Source organism: Triticum aestivum, chromosome 2B (assembly GCF_018294505.1).
Source record: "Triticum aestivum cultivar Chinese Spring chromosome 2B, IWGSC CS RefSeq v2.1, whole genome shotgun sequence".
In the NCBI taxonomy this organism is placed as follows: Eukaryota; Viridiplantae; Streptophyta; class Magnoliopsida; order Poales; family Poaceae; genus Triticum; species Triticum aestivum.
In genome coordinates this window covers 609,702,066-609,722,882 of record NC_057798.1, presented here as the reverse complement: position 1 = coordinate 609,722,882, position 20,817 = coordinate 609,702,066, and the positions used below count along the sequence as shown (strand labels likewise).

General features: G+C 50.0%; 1 protein-coding gene across 2 annotated transcripts; it reads left to right on the top strand.

Annotated features, from left to right (window-relative positions):
• The first annotated feature begins 16,367 nt into the window (after positions 1 to 16,367).
• Positions 16,368 to 20,108, top strand: LOC123046286 (uncharacterized WD repeat-containing protein C18H10.05). 2 transcript variants are annotated; one of them, XM_044469604.1, is made up of 7 exons: positions 16,368 to 16,663; positions 17,215 to 18,278; positions 18,384 to 18,474; positions 18,561 to 18,718; positions 18,813 to 18,941; positions 19,051 to 19,144; positions 19,258 to 20,108. In XM_044469604.1, the coding sequence occupies exons 2-7, from the start codon at positions 17,232 to 17,234 to the stop codon at positions 19,788 to 19,790; spliced, it is 2,052 nt and encodes a 683-aa protein (XP_044325539.1). In that variant the 5' UTR covers positions 16,368 to 16,663; positions 17,215 to 17,231; the 3' UTR covers positions 19,791 to 20,108. The 2 variants fall into 2 exon arrangements, with proteins under 2 accessions (XP_044325539.1, XP_044325540.1); XM_044469605.1 differs by lacking the exon at positions 16,368 to 16,663 and having other exon boundaries at positions 16,681 to 18,278.
• The last annotated feature ends 709 nt before the right edge of the window (positions 20,109 to 20,817 follow it).

Below are 20,817 nucleotides of genomic sequence, written 5' to 3'. Positions count from 1 at the left end.
GAGGACATCACACAGAGTCCGATGCCCTTTGAGGCTTTTGTACATGCCTGTCTCAAGCAATGTCTTCAACCTAGCATACTCATCAGCAATAGTAGTGGCATCCTCAGTAGAGGGGTTAGTTACCACATCAGCAGTTGAAGATATTGCAACATTAGAGGCAGTAGAACATTCAGCAATAGAGACAACATTATCACGCTCAAGACATTTTAAACATGGTGGAAAAAAATTCTTCCTGAGCGAAACTGATCTGTTGAGCGAGTAGTGAATCGTTCTCTTTTTTAAGATCTTCATGAGACGCTCTCAATTTCTCAAGATCTTGCTTCCTTTGAAGATAATCGTAGGAAAGCTTCTCATGACAGGCTGAGAGAGACGACTCTCAAGTTCCTCGTATTTAACACAAAGATTTTTAATGTCTTCAATTAAGGACTGAGTTTGATTCATTTTCGCGTCCAACATGCCATCGCTTTTGTCTAGCAGCTTTCGAATATGTTCCATAGCAGTTTGTTGTTCAGTTGCAATTTTAGCAAGTGTCTTATAACTAAGTTTGGATTCACATTCAGAGTCATCTTCACTGGAGGTTTGTAAGTAAGCATCGCGTGAGTTTACCTTGGCACCTCGTGCCATGAAGCAGTAGGTTGGAGCAGAGTCATCCTCATCATTAGCTTCAGCTTCGGTGGTGTGACAATTGTCTTTAGTGTTGAAGATGGACTTGGCGACGAATGCCGAAGCAAGAGCCAGGCTTGCCATGCCTGAATCAGACTCCTCCTGAGACTCCACCTCCGCCTCCTCAGAAGCAGACTCCTCCTCTAAATCCATCTCCTTGCCAATAAATGCACGAGCGTTGCCTGATGAGGTTTTCTTGTGAGACGAAGACTTTGATGATTTCTTATTCTTCTTGTCATCAGAATCATATTCCTTGCTGAGGGAGTCCTGGATTAGGGGGTGTCCGGATGACCGGACTATAACCTTTGGCCGGACTCCTGGGCTATGAAGATACAAGATTGAAGACTTCGTCCCGTGTCCGGATGGGACTTTCCTTGGCGTGGAAGGCAAGCTTGGCGATACGGATATGTAGATCTCCTCCCATCGTAACCGACTCTGTGTAACCCTAGACCTCTCCGGTGTCTATATAAACCGGAGGGTTTTAGTCCGTAGGACGAACAACAATCATACCATAGGCTAGCTTCTAAGGTTTAGCCTCTATGATCTCGTGGTAGATCTACTCTTGTACTACCCATATCATCAATATTAATCAAGAAGGAGTAGGGTTTTACCTCCATCTAGAGGGCCCGAACCTGGGTAAAAGCATCGTGTCCCTTGTCTCCTGTTACCATCCGCCTAGACGCACAGTTCGGGACCCCCTACCCGAGATCCGCCGGTTTTGACACCGACATTGGTGCTTTCATTGAGAGTTCCTCTGTGTCGTCATCTTTAGGCCCGATGGCTCCTCCGATCATCAACAACGATGCAGTCCAAGGTGAGACTTTTCTCCCCGGACAGATCTTCGTATTCGGCGGCTTTGCACTGCGGGCCAATTCACTTGGCCATCTAGAGCAGATCGAAAGCTACGCCCCTGGCCATCAGGTCAGATTTGGAAGTTTGAACTACACGGCTGACATCTGCGGAGACTTGATCTTCGACGGGTTCGAGCCACAGCCGAGCGTGCTGCACTATCACGACGGTCACGATCTAGCTCTGCCGTCGAACAGTGCCCAGAAGGCCGCCCCAGTGTCCGCTCCGACCCTCAGCTCGGAGCCGACTGTGCCAATCGAGGACGGGTGGCTGGACACCGCCTCGGGGGCTGCAATCTCTACGGCGATCGAGCCGAACACCAGTCTTGTCCTTTGCGGAGCTCGTGACTCCAAGGACCCGGACTCCTTTCCGGACTCCGAACCTTCCGCACCCTTGCCGATCGAACCCGATTGGGCGCCGATCATGGAGTTCGCCGCTGCGGACATCTTTCAGCACTCGCCCTTCGGCGACATTCTGAATTCACTAAAGTCTCTCTCTTTATCAGGAGAGCCCTGGCCGGACTATGGTCAGCAAGGTTGGGATGTGGACGACGAAGAAATTCAAAGCCCACTCACCACCCACTTCGTAACCACTGTCGATGATTTAACCGACATGCTCGATTTCGACTCCGAAGACATCGACGGTATGGACGCCGATGAAGGAGACGACCAAGAACCAGCGCCTATAGGGCACTGGAAAGCCGCCTTGTCATACAACATATACATGGTGGACACCACAAAAGAGGGGAATGGCGATGGAACAACGGAGGATGACCCCTCCAAGAAGCATCCTAAGCGCCGGCATCAGCGGCGCCGCTCTAAATCCCGCCAAAGCAAAAACGGCGATTCCGGCATGGGAGATAATAACACCCCGGACAGTGCCGAAGACAACCCCCTCCAGCAGGATTTAGCACAGGAGGATGGAGAAGCCAGCCCTCATGAGAGAGCGGCATACAGAGAGGTAGAAGACGATAATTACATGCCTCCCTCCGAAGACGAGGCAAGCCTCGACGACGACGAATTTGTCGTGCCTGAGGATCCCGTCGAACAAAAGCGTTTTAAACGCAGGCTTATGGGCACGGCGAGCAGCCTCAAGAAAAAACAGTAGCAGCTTAGAGCTGACCAAGACTTGCTAGCCGACAGGTGGACTGAAGTCCTTGCGGCCGAAGAGTATGAACTCGAACGCCCCTCCAAGAGCTACCCAAAGCGTAGGCTGCTACCCCGATTAGAGGAGGAAGCACCTAAACCTACATCACCAGCGCATGACGCGGGCGACCGGCCATGTCGTGGCCGCGACAGAGAGGCCTCTCGGCCATCCACTCAAGCCGCACCCCGGCATTGCTCAAAAAATACCAAGGCATGTGGAAACGCACCAGACCTACGAGACATATTGGAGGACAAGGCAAGGCAAACAAGATCGATCTACGGATCGCGTGGGCGCCCCACGACACGTGGCAATAATCATCATGCCGGATATGGCAAATACGGCCAGGCCAAACACAGCAGACAAAGCTCATTTGGGCTACGTCGTGATATAGCCCAGTACAGAGGCGCCGCACACCCACTATGCTTCACAGATGAAGTAATGGATCATCAAATCCCTGAGGGTTTTAAGCCCATAAACATAGAATCATACGATGGCACAACAGATCCCGCGGTATGGATCGAGGATTATCTCCTTCATATCCACATGGCCCGCGGTGATGATCTACAAGCTATCAAATACCTCCCACTCAAGCTTAAAGGACCAGCTCGGCATTGGCTTAACAGCTTGCCAGCAGAGTCAATTGGTTGCTGGGAGGACCTGGAAGCCACATTCCTTGACAATTTCCAGGGCACTTATGTGCGACCACCAGACGCCGATGACCTAAGCCACATAATTCAGCAGCCAGAGGAATCGGCCAGACAATTCTGGACACGGTTTCTAACCAAGAAAAATCAAATAGTCGACTGTCCGGACGCAGAGGCCCTCGCAGCCTTCAAGCATAACATCCGAGACGAATGGCTTGCGCGGCACCTAGGACAGGAAAAACCGAAATCCATGGCAGCCCTCACAACAGTCATGACCTGCTTTTGCGCGGGAGAAGACAGCTGGCTAGCTCGTAGTAATAACATGACCAAGAGCCCTGGTAATTCGGATACCAAGGACAACATTGGCAGGTCACGTCGCAACAAGCATAAGCGCCGCATTAACAGCGACAATGCTGAGGATACGGCAGTTAATGCCGGATTCAGAGGCTCTAAACCCGGTCAGCGGAAAAAGCCATTCAAAAGAAATACTCCGAGTCCGTCCAGTTTAGACCGATACTCGATCGCTCGTGCCAGATACACGGCACCCCCAAAACACCAGCCAATCACACCAACAGGGATTGTTGGGTGTTCAAGCAGGCAGGCAAGTTAAGTGCCGAAAATAGAGACAAGGGGCTGCATAGCGATGACGAGGAGGAGCCCCGGCCGCCGAACAATAGGGGACAGAAGGGCTTTCCCCCACAAGTGCGGACGGTGAACATGATATACGCAACCCACATCCCTAAAAGGGAGCGGAAGCGTGCACTCAGGGACATATATGCGTTGGAGCCAGTCGCCCCAAAGTTCAACCTGTGGTCCTCCTGCCCGATCACTTTTGATCGAAGGGACCACCCCACTAGCATCCGCCACGGCGGATTCGCCGCATTGGTTTTAGACCCAATCATTGACGAATTTCACCTCACTAGAGTCCTCATGGATGGCGGCAGCAGCTTGAACCTGCTTTACCAGGATACAGTGTGAAAAATGGGCATAGATCCCTCAAGGATTAAACCCACAAAGATGACCTTTAAAGGCGTCATACCGGGTGTAGAGGCCAACTGTATAGGCTCAGTTCCACTCGAAGTGGACTTTGGATCCCCGGATAATTTCCGAAGCGAGGAGTTAATCTTCGACATAGTCCCGTTCCGCACTAGCTATCACGCCCTGCTCGGACGAACCGCATTTGCAAAGTTCAGTGCGGTGCCGCACTGTGCATACCTCAAGCTCAAGATGCCAGGCCCTCGAGGAGTCATTACGGTCAATGGAAACACCGAACGCTCTCTCCGAACGGAGGAGCATACAACGGCCCTCGCGGCGGAAGTACAAAGTAGCCTCTCAAGGCAATTCTCCAGTCCGGCTATTAAACGTCCGGACACCGTCAAGCGCGCCTGGAGTAACCTACAAAAAGACCACCTGGCACGTTTCGAGCAAGCGTAGCAGTGCGGCCCCAACCCCAGCCCTCGCAAAATTGCGAAACCAGTACTACGCGTACATAATTACGCCCTGGAAATACCATGGGCATAAGGGGAGAGGCACAACTAGGGCACGCCCAACATGCGGCTCAACCGCACTAGGGGCTCCAAATTTCGTCATTTCTTTTTTCTTACTTTCAGGACTCCACTCTACGGAAGGCCTGTCCGGTAGTACAATCGCCGAACACACGATGCAACAGTCAGGGAGGCAGCAACCTACGTCGAATGTCCAGGTGGTCTCTATAACGAGCTAAATACCTGTCTTACATAAAGTCTCGCAACTTGCCCCTGGAGGGGGACATGTCAAATAATCCCATCTCTTGCTTATCGCACTATTTGTATCGTTCTGCTTTCATAGCAGCCTTTTAATAAAACAATACATAGCTATTGTCTATTATTGCATTCATTTTTTATGTAAATATGTTCAGTTATGACATTATGCAACCATACACTTTGGTACGGCCAATACACCAGGGGCTTAAGTACCCCATAATATGGTGTGAGAAGTCCGAACACTCTCACTAGTGCGGCACCCCAAACTTATAGCATTATATGCATCGGCTCCGAATCATGTCTTGGGTCAATAGTTGGGTTTGCCCGGCTCCCATGTTTTGGTACCTTACGTTCCGCTATATCGGCTAAGGTAGCGCTGCGAGAACTACTGCGATTGTGCCCTAGTTGAGCTGGGTTAAGCACCTCAGTAGAGAAAGCTAAAACCGACCGTCATGATAGGGCGAGAGCTGGTCGTTGTTCGAGAGGTTTTCGAGTCCCTAAAGACTTATGCCGCTTAGAGCGAGGAGCTGGCTTTGTCCGGCCTAGGCGTGGATAGCGCCCCGAACTCGGTCTTCCGAATACTAGGGGCTTCGCCGAAATTTAAAATTATAGAATTCTATGGCTAAGTGAGAGTGATAAAGCATTATAGTCCGATTGCCTTGTTCGTTGTGCTGAGCGCCTCCCTCGAAGACCCAAGAATGGGAACAAGAGCGCTCGGGTTTATCCCGAACACCCCAGCACTCGTGGCATGGGGGTAGAAGCCGACGACTCGCATCTCTCAGATTTAATAAACGGCCGCACAGAAGGTAATATTTTAAATTCAAAAAGCATTGCTTAGCGCATATGAACAAGTTTTCAGCGCACAGGATAACACGAGCGAGTTTACTCAAAGATTACATCCTTGGAACACTCATTCGCCATAAGAGAGGCACCCTTCAGGATGCCCTCATAATACAACTCGGGCTTGCGATGCTCCTTCCCCTCCGGTGGCCCATCTGTCACCAGCTTCTCAGCATCCATCTTGCCCCAGTGTACTTTAACACGGGCAAGGGCCCTACGGGCGCCTTCGATGCATACGGAGCGCTTGATGATTTCAAGCCATGGACAGGCATCCACCAGCCGCCTCACCATCCCAAAGTAGCTCCCAGGCATGACCTCCCCAGGCCATAGCCGGCCTACAAGGCCCTTCATGGCCTGTTCGGCGGCCTTATGGAGCTCGACCAACTGCTTCAGATGGTAGCTCAAGGGCACCGGGTGTCCGGCCTCAACATACTAAGACCAGAACACCTTCTCCGTCGAGCTCCCTTCCTCGGCTTGGTAGAATGCGGCAGCATCGGACACACTGCAGGGCAGATCTGCGAATGCTCCTGGAGAGCTCTGGACTCGGGTAAGTAACAAGTAATTCACTTTCATGTGCTTGCTTTGCATAAAGAATGCCTTACCCGCCGCTATCTTCTTCATCGCCCCAATTTCCTGGAGGGATTTTTGGGCTTCGGCCTTGGCAGATTGGGCGCTCTCAAGGGCCGAGGCAAGCTCGGACTCTCGAGTCTTTGAGTCAAGCTCCGAACTCTCATGTTTTTTCACAAGAGTGTGGATCTCTTGCTGCACCTCCGCCACCCGCGCCTCCTGCTTTTCTCGCTCGGTGCGCTCCATGGCCGCATTGCCTTCGGCATTGGACAGCGCATCCTTCAGGGTCGCCACCTCGGTTGTAGCCCCTATAACACTCACACTGGTCCTGTCATTATTTGCAACCAGATATTTTTATATACTTCCATAAGGTACTACTTACCTTCCTTGTCCTCGAGCTGCTTCTTGGCAAGGTCGAGCTCGTTCTCGGACCGCTCAAGGCTCTGCTTCAATGCATCGACCTCCGCAGTCAGTGCGACAGAGGTCAGCAGCGCAGCTTGCATTCCCATATTAACATATTTATGTTAGACTCATGTGTATATCTTTTTAGATCCTCAGTCTGACTTTTCTTTCCGAACACCAAACTGAGCATCAGGGGCTACTGTCTATGCGGTAATATTTTTACATGTCTTAAATACATATCTCAAAGCCTGTTAGAAGGCTGGCACAGGCTTCTGCCAGCCCGCTCTTGGCGGACTGAACCTTCTGGATCACCGCACTCATAATAGTGCGGTGCTCCTCGTCGATGGAGGCGCCGTTAAGCACCTCCAGCAAATTATCCGGTGCCTCTGGTTGGACGGAGGTCACCGGCATCGTAGGCTTGCCCTTCTTACTAGGGGGCCGCCTACCGGATTCCAGAACCACTGAAGGTTCCGGTGCGGTGTCCGGCCCCGGGCCGGACTTAGATCCCTCTAGGGTTTCATCCCATTTGCGCCTGGAGTCTGGGAGGTCGCCTTGTGGCGCCTCCAGGACCACCTTCTCCTGGCTTAGCCCCTTTTGGGACTCCACCTCGGCATCGTCCGTAGGGCGAGGGGAGGTAGCAGTCGGGAGTGAAAGACTATTCACATCCGATGAATCCAGGGAGCCGTTCAACGAAGCGTCGAGCCGGGCCTTGGGCGGACTGCATGATTATATTCAGCGTCAGAAGATACTGTGCAATAAAGGAACGCCATGAGTTATTCTGGTATCCGGATACTTACGATTTCGCCAGGGGCTTGGCCCTGGATGGCCACTCCTCTCCGCCGTCGTCGGCGCTGGTGGAGTAGTCCGGAAGAAGGGTCTTTCCCTTCTTGGACCCTCCGGCCTCCCCAGTTGGGGAGGCCTTCCTTTTCTTTCCTCCCCCTGTTGGAGGGGGAGAGGCTTCTTCTTCCTCCTCCTCGTCTTCGGGGGAGGAGTGCGCTTCGGGGTCGTCGGGCGATGAATCCGACACCACCAGGCGTCGGGAACTCTTTTGACTTCCTGTGGCCTTCTTCTTGGCCTTCTTCTCGGGCACCATGTGAGGTCCGGGACCAGCAGCTTCGCCAAGCGTGCATCTGCTGGGCCTTCGGGCAAAGGAGCCGGACAGTCAATCTGTCCGGACGTATTCTTCCAGTCCTGTCAAAGGAGCAGGAGCGTAGATCCCGCATAGAGTCAAACTATGAAAAAACAAGTATCCTGTAAAGGGTAAAACAAGCTTACTGCGCTGGCTTGGCGCTTCGCGCAGAATCCGCGATCCTCGGTAATGGGAGGGGAACCCCGGAGCCCTTGAATAGCACCTTCCAGGCATCTTCGTGCGTTGTGTCAAAGAGCCTGGACAAAGTTTGGTGCTGGCCCGGGTTGAACTCCCACAAGTTAAAAGCCCGTCGTTGACACGGGAGGATCCGGCGGAAGAGCATGACCTGGACTACGTTGACAAGTTTAACCTTCTTGTCCACCAGGTTTTGGACGCAGGTTTGGAGTCCGGTCACCTCTTCCGAATTACCCCACAACAGGCCCATCTCTTTCCAGGAGGTGAGCCGTGTGGGGATGCCAGATTGGAATTCGGGGGCCGCTGCCCATTCAGGGTCACGCGGCTCGGTGATGTAGAACCACCCCGATTGCCACCCTTTGATGGTTTCCACAAAGGAGCCCTCGAGCCATGTGATGTTGGGCATCTTGCCCACCATGGCGCCTCCGCACTCCGCTTGCCGGCCGCCCACAACCTTTGGCTTGACAATGAAGGTCTTTAGCCATAAGCCGAAGTGAGGCTTGATGCGGAGGAAGACCTCGCACACGATGATAAACGCCGAGATGTTGGGGATGAAGTTCGGGGCCAGATCGTGGAAATCCAGGCCATAGTAGAACATGAGCCCCCGGACAAATGGGTGGAGTGGGAAGCCCAGTCCGCGGAGGAAATGGGGGAGGAACACCACCCTCTCATGGGGCCTGGGGGTGGGGATGAGCTGCCCCTCATAGGGTAGCCGGTACGCAATGTCATTGGACAAGTACCTTGCTCTCCTCAACTTTTTGATGTGCCCCTCCATGACGGAGGAGGCCATCCACCTGCCTCCCGCTCCGGACATGGCTGGAGAAGGTTGAGGTGGGAAGTGCGGACTTGGGCGCTGGAGCTCGAGTGCGTGGAGATGGATAAGCAAAGGAGGAAGAAGGCATAGATGGAAAAGGTGGATTCTTATCCCCTTATATGGGCGGATGAAACTATGTACCCCCACCAGCCTGGTAAAACTCGCTTATCTCCCAAGCACCGTGATTAATGGCACGGTTGGGTTACCCACGCTCGTATTGATGAGAATCCCAGAATAAGGGGACACGATCTCTGCTTCGACAAGACGTTCCAAGGAAACCACCTCGCTAAACGCGCTGAGGTGGGGCAGTAAAACGATTCGAATAAAGGCTTGGCCGTGGCATGATGTCACGCTGCGGAATATGTCAGCAGATTAGATTTGTACAAATATTATTCTCTCTACGGTGGTATGTGGAACTTATTTTGCAGAGCCGGACACTATCCTTGTGTTCAAAATCTTCTATGAAGTATTCGGAGGAGGAAACCGCCTTGCAATGCCGAAGACAATCTGCACGCCGGACTCGTCATCATTGAAGCCTGGTTCAGGGGCTACTGAGGGAGTCCTGGATTAGGGGGTGTCCGGATGACCGGACTATATCCTTTGGCCGGACTCCTGGGCTATGAAGATACAAGATTGAAGACTTCGTCTCATGTCCGGATGGGACTTTCCTTGGCATGGAAGGCAAGCTTGGTGATACAGATATGTAGATCTCCTCCCATTGTAACCGACTCTGTGTAACCCTAGCCCTCTCTGGTGTCTATATAAACCGGAGGGTTTTAGTCCGTAGGACGAACAACAATCATACCATAGGCTAGCTTCTAGGGTTTAGCCTCTCTGATCTCGTGGTAGATCTACTCTTGTACTACCCATATCATCAATATTAATCAAGCAGGAGTAGGGTTTTACCTCCATCGAGAGGGCCCGAACCTGGGTAAAAACATCGTGTCCCTTGTCTCCTGTTACCATCCACCTAGACGCACAGTTCGGGACCCCCTACCCGAGATCCACCGGTTTTGACACTGACACTTGCTCTTCTTATTCTTCTTTGATTCTTTGTCCCATTGAGGACACTCTGACATGTAGTGGCATGTATTCTTGCATTTGTGACATGTTCTCTTCTTGTAGTCACGAGATGAAGCCTCGTCGTTCTTTGAGCTGGATCTGGAAGACTTGCTGAAGTGATTCTTCTTGGAGAACTTCTGGAACTTCCTCACAAGCATTGCAAGATCTTTGCCAATGTCTTCAGGATCACCAGAACTGCAGTTAGATTCTTCTTCACATGAGGAAACAGCCTTAGCCTTCAGAGCATGGGTTCGGCCATAGTTGGGACCATAGATATCTCTTTTCTCAGATAGCTGGAACTCATGTGTGTTGAGCCTCTCAAGTATGTCAGATGGATCGAGGTCTTTGAAGTCAGGATGCTCTTGTATCATCAGGGCCAAGGTATCGAAGGAGCTGTCAAGTGATCTCAGAAGCTTCTTCACTATTTCATGTTTGGTGATCATGGGCGCCAAGAGCGCGAAGCTCATTTGTGATATCAGTGAGGCGATCGAACGTGAGGTGGACATTCTCATTGTCATTCCTATTCAAGCGGTTGAAGAGATTGCGAAGAACATTAATCCTTGAGTCTCTCTGAGTTGAGACACCTTCGTTAACCTTGGATAACCAGGCCCAGACCAGCTTCACAGTTTCCAGTGCACTCACACGGCCGTACTTCCCTTTGGTCAGATGACCACAGATGATGTATTGGCAGTTGAGTCCAGTTGCACGAACCTCTTGACATCAGCAGTGGTGATGCCTTCACCGACCTTGGGAACGCTTGTCTTGACGACATACCAGAGGTCAATGTTAATGGCTTCAAGATGCATGCACATCTTATTCTTCCAGTAGGGGTAATCAGTGCCATCGAAGACTGGGCACGCAACGGAGACCTTGATTATCCCTGCAGTCTACATAGATAAAACTCCAGGTGGTTAAACCGAATCACACAAAACAAGGGAGCACCTTGCTCCAATACCAATTGAAAGTGCTAGTTATCGACTAGAGGGGGGGAGGGTGAATAGGCGGTTTTTATGAAAGTCTTCAAAACATGAGTGATTTGAAGACAAACAGGTAATCTGAACCTATATGATATGTAGCGGAATGTAAACTACACTAGGCAAGCAACAGTCAAGCAAGCAATACAGTGAAAGCACGAAGACTAACAGCAGCTAGGTAGAATGGATCAGAATGGAAGACAATATGAAGCCAAACAGTTACAAGTCTTCACACAGTGAAGTCAATTGGATCAGGCAGGCAACCAATGACTTCACGAAGACAAAATGAAAAGTAAGGAGGGTAGGGGATAGAACCAGTTGCTTGGTGAAGACAAGGATTTGGTAGACCAGTTCTAGTTGCTGTGACAACTATACGTCTGGTTAGGGAGGCTGAGATTGAACTCAGAAGACTGTGTCTTCACATTATTCCCCGAGAGTGAAGCACACTTAGTCCTCACCCTATCACTCAGGTAAGTCTTCAAGGTAGACTTCCAAACCTTCACAGACTCCGTTCACGGGCAATCCACAATGACTCTTGGATCCTCAGAACATGATGCCTAACCGGTTGGAGGATGCATAGTCCTCAAGTGTAACAAGTCTTCAGGTCACGCGGACAAAAGGACTTCAGTGATGCCTAACACTCTTTGGTTCTGAGTGTTTTGGGCTTTTAACATAAGCCATGCATCCTCAAACTTTAAGAAATGACAGGTTAGGTTTCTTGCCAAACCATAGTTCATATGGTGTTGTCTCAACGGATTTAGACGGTGCCCTATTTAACGTGAATGCGGCTGTCTCTAATGCATAACCTCAAAATGATAAAGGCAAATCGGTAAGAGACATCATAGTACACACCTTATATCTAATAAAGTACGATTACGATGTTCGGACCCACCATTACGCTGTGGTGTTCCAGGTGGCGTGAGTTGTGAAACAATTCCACATTGTTTTAAATGAAGGCCAAACTCGTAACTCAAAAATTCACCTCTAGGATCAGATCGTAGAAACTTTATTTTCTTGTTACAATGATTCTCTACTTCACTCTGAAATTCTTTGAACTTTTTAAATGTTTCAAACTTGTGTTTCATCAAGTAGATATATCCATACCAACTTAAATCATCTGTGAAGGTTAGGAAATAACGATACCCGCCGCGTGCTTCAACACTCACCAGACCGCATACATCGTATGTATTATTTTCAATAAGTCATTAGCTCGCTCGATTATTCTGGAGAACGGAGTTTTAGTCATCTTACTCATGAGGCATGGTTCGCAAGTATCAAATAATTCATAAGCAAGTGATTCCAAAAGTCAATATGCATGGAGTTTCTTCATGCGCTTTACACCAATATGACATAAACGGCAGTGCCACAAGTATGTTGCACTATCATTACCAACTTTGCATCTTTTGGCATCAATATTATGAATATGTGTATCACTATGATCGAGATTCAGTAAACCATTTACATTGGGTGTATGACCACATAAGGTTTTATTCATGTAAACAGGACAACGATTATTCTCTGACTTAAATGAATAATCGTATTGCAATAAACACGATCTAATCTTGTTCATGCTCAACGCAAACACCAAATAACATTTATTTAGGCTTATTGCCGAAAGTAGAGGGAGTGTGCGATGATGATCATAATAATCTTGGAACCACTTCCAACACACATCGTCACCTCACCCTTAACTAGTCTCCATTTATTCTGCAACTCCTATTTCGAGTTACTAATATTAGCAACTGAACTGGTATCAAATACCCATGGGCTACTATGAGCACTAGTAAGGTACACACTAATAACTTGTATACCAAATATACCTTTGTTTACTTTGCCATCCTTCTTATCTGCCAAGTATTTGGGGCAGTTCCGATTCCAGTGACCATTTTTTTTGTAGTAGAAGCACTAAGTCTTACGCTTGGGTCTAGCTTTCAGCTTCTTCATGGGAGTGGCAACTTGCTTGTCATTCTTCCCGAAGTTTCCTTTCTTTACCTTGCCCTTTTTCTTGAAACTAGTGGTCTTGTTAACCATCAACATTTGATGCTCCTTCTTGATTTCTACCTCCACCGATTTCAGCATTGCGAAGATTTATGGGAATCGTTTTCATCATCCCTTGCATATTTATATTTCATGACAAAGCTCTAGTAGCTTGGTGATAGTAATTGGAGAAATCTGTCAATCACTATCTTATCTGGAAGATTAACTCCCACTTGATTCAAGCGATTGTAGAAACGAAGAATAAGCCATTTGGTTTTAGCAATTGTTGGGTGCTATTGAATGGCAAATCAAAGTGGGCGCAACTTGTGAAAGATCTCATGGCCGGTAAGAGGAAGAATGATGGTCAATTCCCCACCAATCAATTGAGTTGGACGATGAAGAAGAATTTATTGTAGGGGGAATGGAAGAGCCACTGCGCCGAAGAATAGCCGACCATTGATGGGAAACAAGTGGGAGAAGGTGAGGGCCTCCCATGACGTCGCAGCGACAAAAATGTCTTTCACACGGACGCACATTTTTATCGTAAGGGGGAACAAGAAAGAGGAGATGTATAAACTCATGTTGGATGTGCAAAAGATAGGATGGATTGGGGCCGGTAGAGGGCAAGTAAGAAACTGCAATCGAGAGGGAGAAGATCGATCTGGAGAAGAAAGAGGTGGCGATCAAATGGGAGCTCGAGAACGCCCGGACATTTGGAGAGATGGGGCTTGAGAGGAGGAGTTGCAACTTTCTCGAGACACGGAGGATGGGAAGATCACCATGCAAAGATGTGGCTTATGGGGCGAAGAAGGAAATCAATGAACATAGGGAGTACAAGGCAGCGAGAGCGGTGATGGCTACAGTGGAAGCGGAGGCAAGGATGCAGGTAGAGGAGGCGACAAGGGTGCAAGCAGAGCAGGCGAAGCATGACGCAAGTATGGCCACGAAGCAGGCAGAGCAAGACGCAAGATGGTCGTGGAGCAGGCGGAGCATGGATGGCGTCCGACCAGTGATCCGGTTATCGAGTGACACATCACGGGCGGACTTGAATTTCATTTTGGCATGTCCGGATTGTCGAACTATGGTTTATTTAGCTTTGTCACATTGTTGAACTGTCGAGATTGTGAACTATGATCCACGTCCATGGACAACATGGATTTAAGGATCCATGTTTGAGGTGTGTGGTTGTCGAGTAGGCCAAATGAGTGGCCGTTGGCGCTGTCCGCGGACGCACACGGACGCCCCCGTGAGCGTATATGGGGCTAGATTTGCTAAGTTCGGTTGTAGATGCTCTTAGAGCATCTCTAACCACACATAGTTCTTTTAACAATCGACCACCCATAGTTTTTTGTGTCCCTGTATGTCTATGGATGTGTCTCAACGTGTTCATGGAGAGCACCAGTTGGCCCCTCATTTATCTGCGTCCATAGACTTCCTTCTCACATACAAACCCTCCATACACCGGCATACAACGTAAATCAACACACATTCCATTCCACGGCACACCGTTCATACACAGTTTTGACATAGCATAGGCGAGTTCATCATACATACCATGAGCTTCCGTCGGGCACGAAACCACCGCTGGATTCCAGCCGGAGTGGGCGGTGAAGGTGCTCGGCTTGTGGACCCATGGCGGGTCGGCTTTGAGTGTGAAGCTCAACTTACCTCCCGAGACCGGGGGAGCGTGAGCCGAACGACTGTCTCCTCGCCGTCTAGTGAGTTCCAAGTTAATGGATGTAGACCGATCACACTCAGATCCGCTACTAGTCATGACGGAGATGGTCAACGATGACCAAAGAGGAAGGAGCGGAGCAGAGCGGGATGGAAGTGGAGTGGATTGGGACAAATGTCTAGGATTTGGTCCGTGGTCGGGATTTTGTGGGGTCAAGATGGGTCGGTCCGATGTGATGGACGCGTCTGGGCAGCACCAAATCCACGACACATATGGGCTGGATATGGGGTGCCGCACAACCAGGACATTTGTGCTAGGTATGAGGGCCCGATTAGGGGCGCCTTTTCTTCGGGCCATGTCTAAGGTGTCTATGAGGACATATAGGGGGGAGTGGAGGTCCCCTTAGGAGATGCTCTTAGGTGCATCAAACTGTTACCTACTCTTTTTTTCTACAAATAAAAATAGTTCCCTACTTTTTTTTTCTTTGTGAATAAAACTGTCCTTACTTGTTTATTTGCCACTCTCCACTGTCTTATGCAAGCAGCCGTAAGTATCTTCAATCTTATGAAAAAACATGGCCCCATCGTTACTTGGCCGTGTGTGGATATATCCACAAACAACAGGGTTCGGCATAGTATCTTTAGATCGATGAAGTCATTCCAGTCTCTTGAAGTTGCTCATATGTATAGGGTGTGTGTCTACATTTATAGAGTTGATTGTACTCTGTTAAAATAACGGCAGGGCTCGACCCTCGTCTTGTTAGCTCGCACCATAGTAACCCCAGTTTCCAAACGCCGCCCACGTATACATCGATAGCATACTTCAACGTGGGACATAATTCGACATTGCTCAACGTCCTGGGCGAAGCAGCCGTTTGCCGTCGCCATGGCGGGTATATGCGAAAGAAACTGTCGCCGTTTAACTAACGAATGTCCGGCGGTGAAAAGGAAGTTACCACTCCTGGGTCCTGACAGGCGAGGCGATGCACGAAGTACGTACCCGCACATCAATCCCACGGGAGCAAGGCAACAAGGAAAAGATCCGCGTCAGGGAAGGGTTACACGAGCAAATCGGTGTGATGCAGTAGCCGTTCGCAGTACGTGGAGGCAGAGGCAAGCCCCTATACCATAGACCCAGGCCTACGGGCAGTAGACGATTAATGGCTCACGCAGACGCCGCTGGTACTGTTCACGCAGACGAGTATCGGAAGACGTCCGACCAAAATGAAACAAAGAAGCAAAGGGGAGAAAAGGAAAGGAAAAAGAGGAAAAAAAAAAGTCAGTACTGTTAGTACTAGCATGAGCGCTTGACCAGTGGCACTGTGCCAGAAACGTCCAGACAGACACTGAGATAGATAGATAGATAGAGAAGCACCGAAAAACCAATATGTCAGCGGGCAAAAGCAAATTCGCAACACCACAATTGATGCTGCTAATTGTGTATGTGAATACGATGCTACACTAACATTTTTCCGATGCTAGAAGTATAAAGAATGGTACTACCAGTACTGCTCAAGTTTTTATTCTTGTGCTGAAGATTCCTGTCTCTCGTCTTGGCGCGGTGGGGGGTTACCGGGATTAACAAAACTCTATTTTTTTTTAAAAAAAAACCTCCATTTCTTTTTGGCGTGCTGGTTCCAAATCTGGCGATGGTGATGGGGACGGAGGCCAGGCCGGGGCCGGGACCCCATCCCCCTCCTTCCACGTCCTAATAAATCGCTCCCATCTCCGATTCGCTCACCCCCTTTTCTCCCTTCGATCTTTCCGCCTTCCCGTCGATTCCATTCCGTTCCAATCCATCGTCCCCATTTGCTCCATGCTGCCGGCGCCGCCGCTGCTCCCGCGCCCGGCGACCACCACCACCCAAGAACACGCGCGTCGCCGCTGCTGACAGACAGGGCCGACACCTCCCTCCCTCCGTCCCTCGGGCCCCAATTCCCGAGCGAGCGAGCGCGCGCGCCAGTTCCGCCTTCCCTTCGGCCCAGGTGCGCTTCCCCTCCCGCGAGTTTTTCTATTCCCCTCACCGCGTCGGCAAATCCCTTCGAGATATGTGTCGCCGAATTCGTTTCACCGCCCGTTCCTTCATCAAGAGGAAAAAAATGTTCTTTTCTTCTGGTTCGTTGGCGCAGCGCCTGGCTCTCCGCTTTAACAATGGGCGCGCGCGAGCGGCTGGCTGTTCGTTAACTTGGCGTCGCCGCGGCCAGATGCATTGCCCGGGGCCGATTCGGCCACGCGAGGCCCGGGATTTCATGGCAGATACGCGGCAATTGATTAGTTCCGATTTGGTGCTCTAATTTCTTTCTTTATTAACTCTTGATTAATCACGCCTGTTTTTTTTTTTTTAAATTCTCCTCTCCTCTCGCGTCCGTCCGCGCTCGCTTTCTCGTCCCCAAGTTACCGCCGACGCAATTCAGCGCTGCCCTGCCGCTTTACTTCCTTCCCCCCTCCACTGTTATATAAGCGCGCGCCCGCACGGCGCTCTGAGATGCGATTGTTCCCCCACTGTTTCTTATCTGCAACTGTATCATTCTTGCAGCCTCCCAACAGCGATCCATGGAGTCGTGCCAATTAGTACGGGAGAGCTCTAGTAGCGGTAGGGTGGAGGCGGAGGAGGAAACCTTCTTCGACACGCGCCAGGACCTCCTGGCCTCGCCGGCACCGGCATTGCCGTGGTCGTCCGGCGGCCTCGACAGCGTGAGGGACAGGAAGGAGCGCTTCTTCAGAAGCATGGGCCTCGAGTGCGGCCCGAGCCCCAGGCGGGCGGATCCCGTGTGTGCCGCCGGCGAAGTGGAGAAGCAGCAGGAGGAGGAGGCTGTGCCGGAGACTGGGAGGCTGTCGTCGCACTCGGAGGACAACGACTGCTCCATGTCCAGTTGGTCCACGGAGGAGACCACGAGCTATGACGAGGGCGGCGCGTCGGACGACAATTCCGTCGGTGGATCCAGCAAGGATGATGGCAGCAGCAAGGTCAGCAGGAGCTCCAGTTCATTTTCCTTCATCCGGAGGCTTATGAGCCGAAATGGCAAGCCTTCTGGTGCTCCGAGGACAGTTGAGATGAGGAGAAGCGGATGGCTGGAGAGGCTGGGCGTGGCCGTTTGTGCTGTGGATAATGCGGCGGATGAGCCTAGCACCAGCTCCTCTGACAGCGAGCAGATTCATGGTGGAAGGTATGAGAGAGTCAAGGTCCGATCGTACCGGAAGCGGTCCAAGGAATTGTCTGCGCTCTACCAAGGCCAAGTGATCAAGGGACACGATGGTGCCATCCTCACGATGAAGTTCAGTCCTGATGGGCAGTTCCTCGCAACCGGCGGCGAAGATGGAGTTGTCCGGGTTTGGGGTGTTTCGCAGTCTGATGACTGCAAAATTCCTCTGGATGACCCCTCTTGCGTCTACCTCAAAGCCCGGCGCAAGAATGGGTTGGCGCCGGTGAGCGTTGACAGCGAGAAGCTGCGCAAATCCAAGAGTATGGGCATGAAGAAGACTGGAGACTCTGCCTGCATTGTGATTCCAACAACGGTTTTCCAAATTTCAGAGGAACCATTGCATGAGTTCTATGGGCACTCTGCTGATGTATTGGATCTGTCCTGGTCAAACAACAAGGTCAGTTGAAGAAGTGTATTTTTTTTTATCAATCTAATGGGATTGTTTTTGTTTCTCCTGTATATACCTTTTTACTGATGATGATTAAAATTTGATACCTTGCAGCATCTATTGTCGGCTTCGACAGACAAAACTGTCCGCCTGTGGGAAATTGGATCTGCAAACTGCATCAGAGTTTTCCCGCATAGCAACTTTGGTAGGCTTATGAATTCATATTTTCTCTGCTTCCCTATAAATTTATTTATGGATTGAAGCTGACAGTTTGCTCTCCATGTTCTGCAGTGACTTGTGTCCATTTTAATCCGGCAGACGACAATTGCTTCATGACTGGATCAATTGACGGCAAAGTTCGTGTATGGGACATAACTAGATGCAGCGTTGTGGACTGGGCAGATGTTAGAGACATAGTTACAGCGGTCTGTTACCGACCTGATGGAAAGGTACGTTTTTAGCGCACCATTGTAGTTATTTTGATAAATTTGGTACCTTGATAGTTGGGAGACTGATCTCCAATTTTCCTTCGCCTTTCTGCAGGGTGCAGTGGTTGGAACGATCACTGGAAATTGTCGGTTTTATGACGCATCGGACAACCTGCTGCGGTTGGAAACTCAGATTGCACTCAGCGGCAAGAAATCGTCTTTGAAGAGAATCACAAGTTTTCAGGTAATCATCTACTTACAAGAAAAGGATGACTGTTGTTGCAATTGATATCTTCATCAGCCCTTTTTCATCAAGCATGTTACTTACTATTGCTCTTCCATTTCCATGGCAGTTCTGTCCAAACAACCCAAGTAAACTAATGGTAACATCTGCTGACTCCAAGATCAGAATGTTGGATGGAACCAATGTGATTCAGAATTACAGTGGTACGTCTCAAATACTTATTCTATTCCTTTTGCTATATTCAACATTTACCTCTATAGTTGCTCTCTCTAAAATCATAACTTTCAATGGACTAATATTTCTAAACCATCATCAGGACTCCGAAGTGGTTCATGCCAGATGTCAGCATCCTTCACACCAGACGGGGAGCACATAGTTTCTGCAAGTGAAGACTCCAACATTTATGTCTGGAACCGTGACAACCAAGATGAATCTGTATGGCGACAAGCAAAAACCACATACTCCTCTGAGCGCTTCCTATCCAACAACGCAGCCATCGCGATACCATGGCACGGCACAAAACCAAGAGGCCATGTTTCCCTGGCCTCTCATATCCAGTTCAAGTACAGTTCCAGCAAAAGTTTTCCTTCAAGATCCTCTGCTCCTGGCATTTTCAACCTCAACCAGGAGTTGTTCGCTGAGCCCTCGTGCAAAGGCGCCTCAGCAACTTGGCCGGAGGAAATGCTGCCGTCCGGCTCGATCGGCGCAAGCCTGGACGAGTCGCAGCACAAGCTTCTGAGGAACTGTTCCCAGAGCACGGCGAACTCCTGGGGCCGGGTGATCGTAACCGCGGGATGGGACGGCAGGATCAGGTCGTTCCAGAATTACGGCCTGCCGGTGCATCAGTGACTGGTTCATCCGGAGCGCTCGGTGAAAGCAAGTAAACGGCAGCATTGGCGCCTCTCACATGGCCGGCCATCAAGAAAAGCGCCGGTGCACCCCAGCTATGGCGCTGGACCAGTGCGTGTGCGGTTTCTTGGTACAAGACATCACATGCTCGGCGCTCCTGCTGCTGAATCGTGCATGGACCAGTGCTTGTACATAATCAACCCGGTGGTCCTCCGAGATCTCTTCATCATCAGCGGTTGTTGTTCGTGGCAGGCCCTGTAGCTATTAGCTCGCTAGCTTTGTACCACTCCCTTTTTTGTAGAGAGATCTTTCAGTCTAGATCAGATTTATTCTTTGCCCTTTTTCTTTCTTTCGATTGCTCTATTGATTTGATGATATGCCGCGGAAATGTTAGTGTAAGTTGAGTGTAAATTCTCCTCCCTCCCACTGAATGTGTGGGAAGGAGCCTGATGGAACTGGTAGGATACATGTGTTCCATCCATCCGAGTATATGAAAAATTCGTTCATTCCTTCAAAATTCAGTGTCCAGTTCTCTTCAACGTATGTAGCACGCTTGTACCCAGTTTCAGATGTGGTTAAGCTTGTGGTTCTGGCTATAAGCTGTTTGGTGTGGGCCTTGTGCGGATGCTGAAAAGGTAATTATTGTCCCTCTAATGGGGCCTTTTGGTGGTTGATCCCTTGATTGATTGATTGATCCCCCCATGTTACTTGTTCGTCCCATAAATATACTGGTCCTGAATTGATCTGTTGAGGCCGGACCGACCTGGCGAACGTGCATCTCATCTTCTTGAGTAGTATCTTCTGCTATGCCCTGTGTTTTTCTTTGCAAACATCTGCAAAGAGCACTGCTATGCAGACGATGTTTTGAAGACGATTTGTGTACGACAACTAAATCAAGCCGTCCATGCATATGACTAAAGTGGGGCCAACGGATGGATTAGCCATCGTTTCCTTGTCGTGCAGGCTGTGCGTCGTCCGCACAGCAGTTTCGATCTGCAAATGTGGTAGAGTGGGTATTATCCTCCTG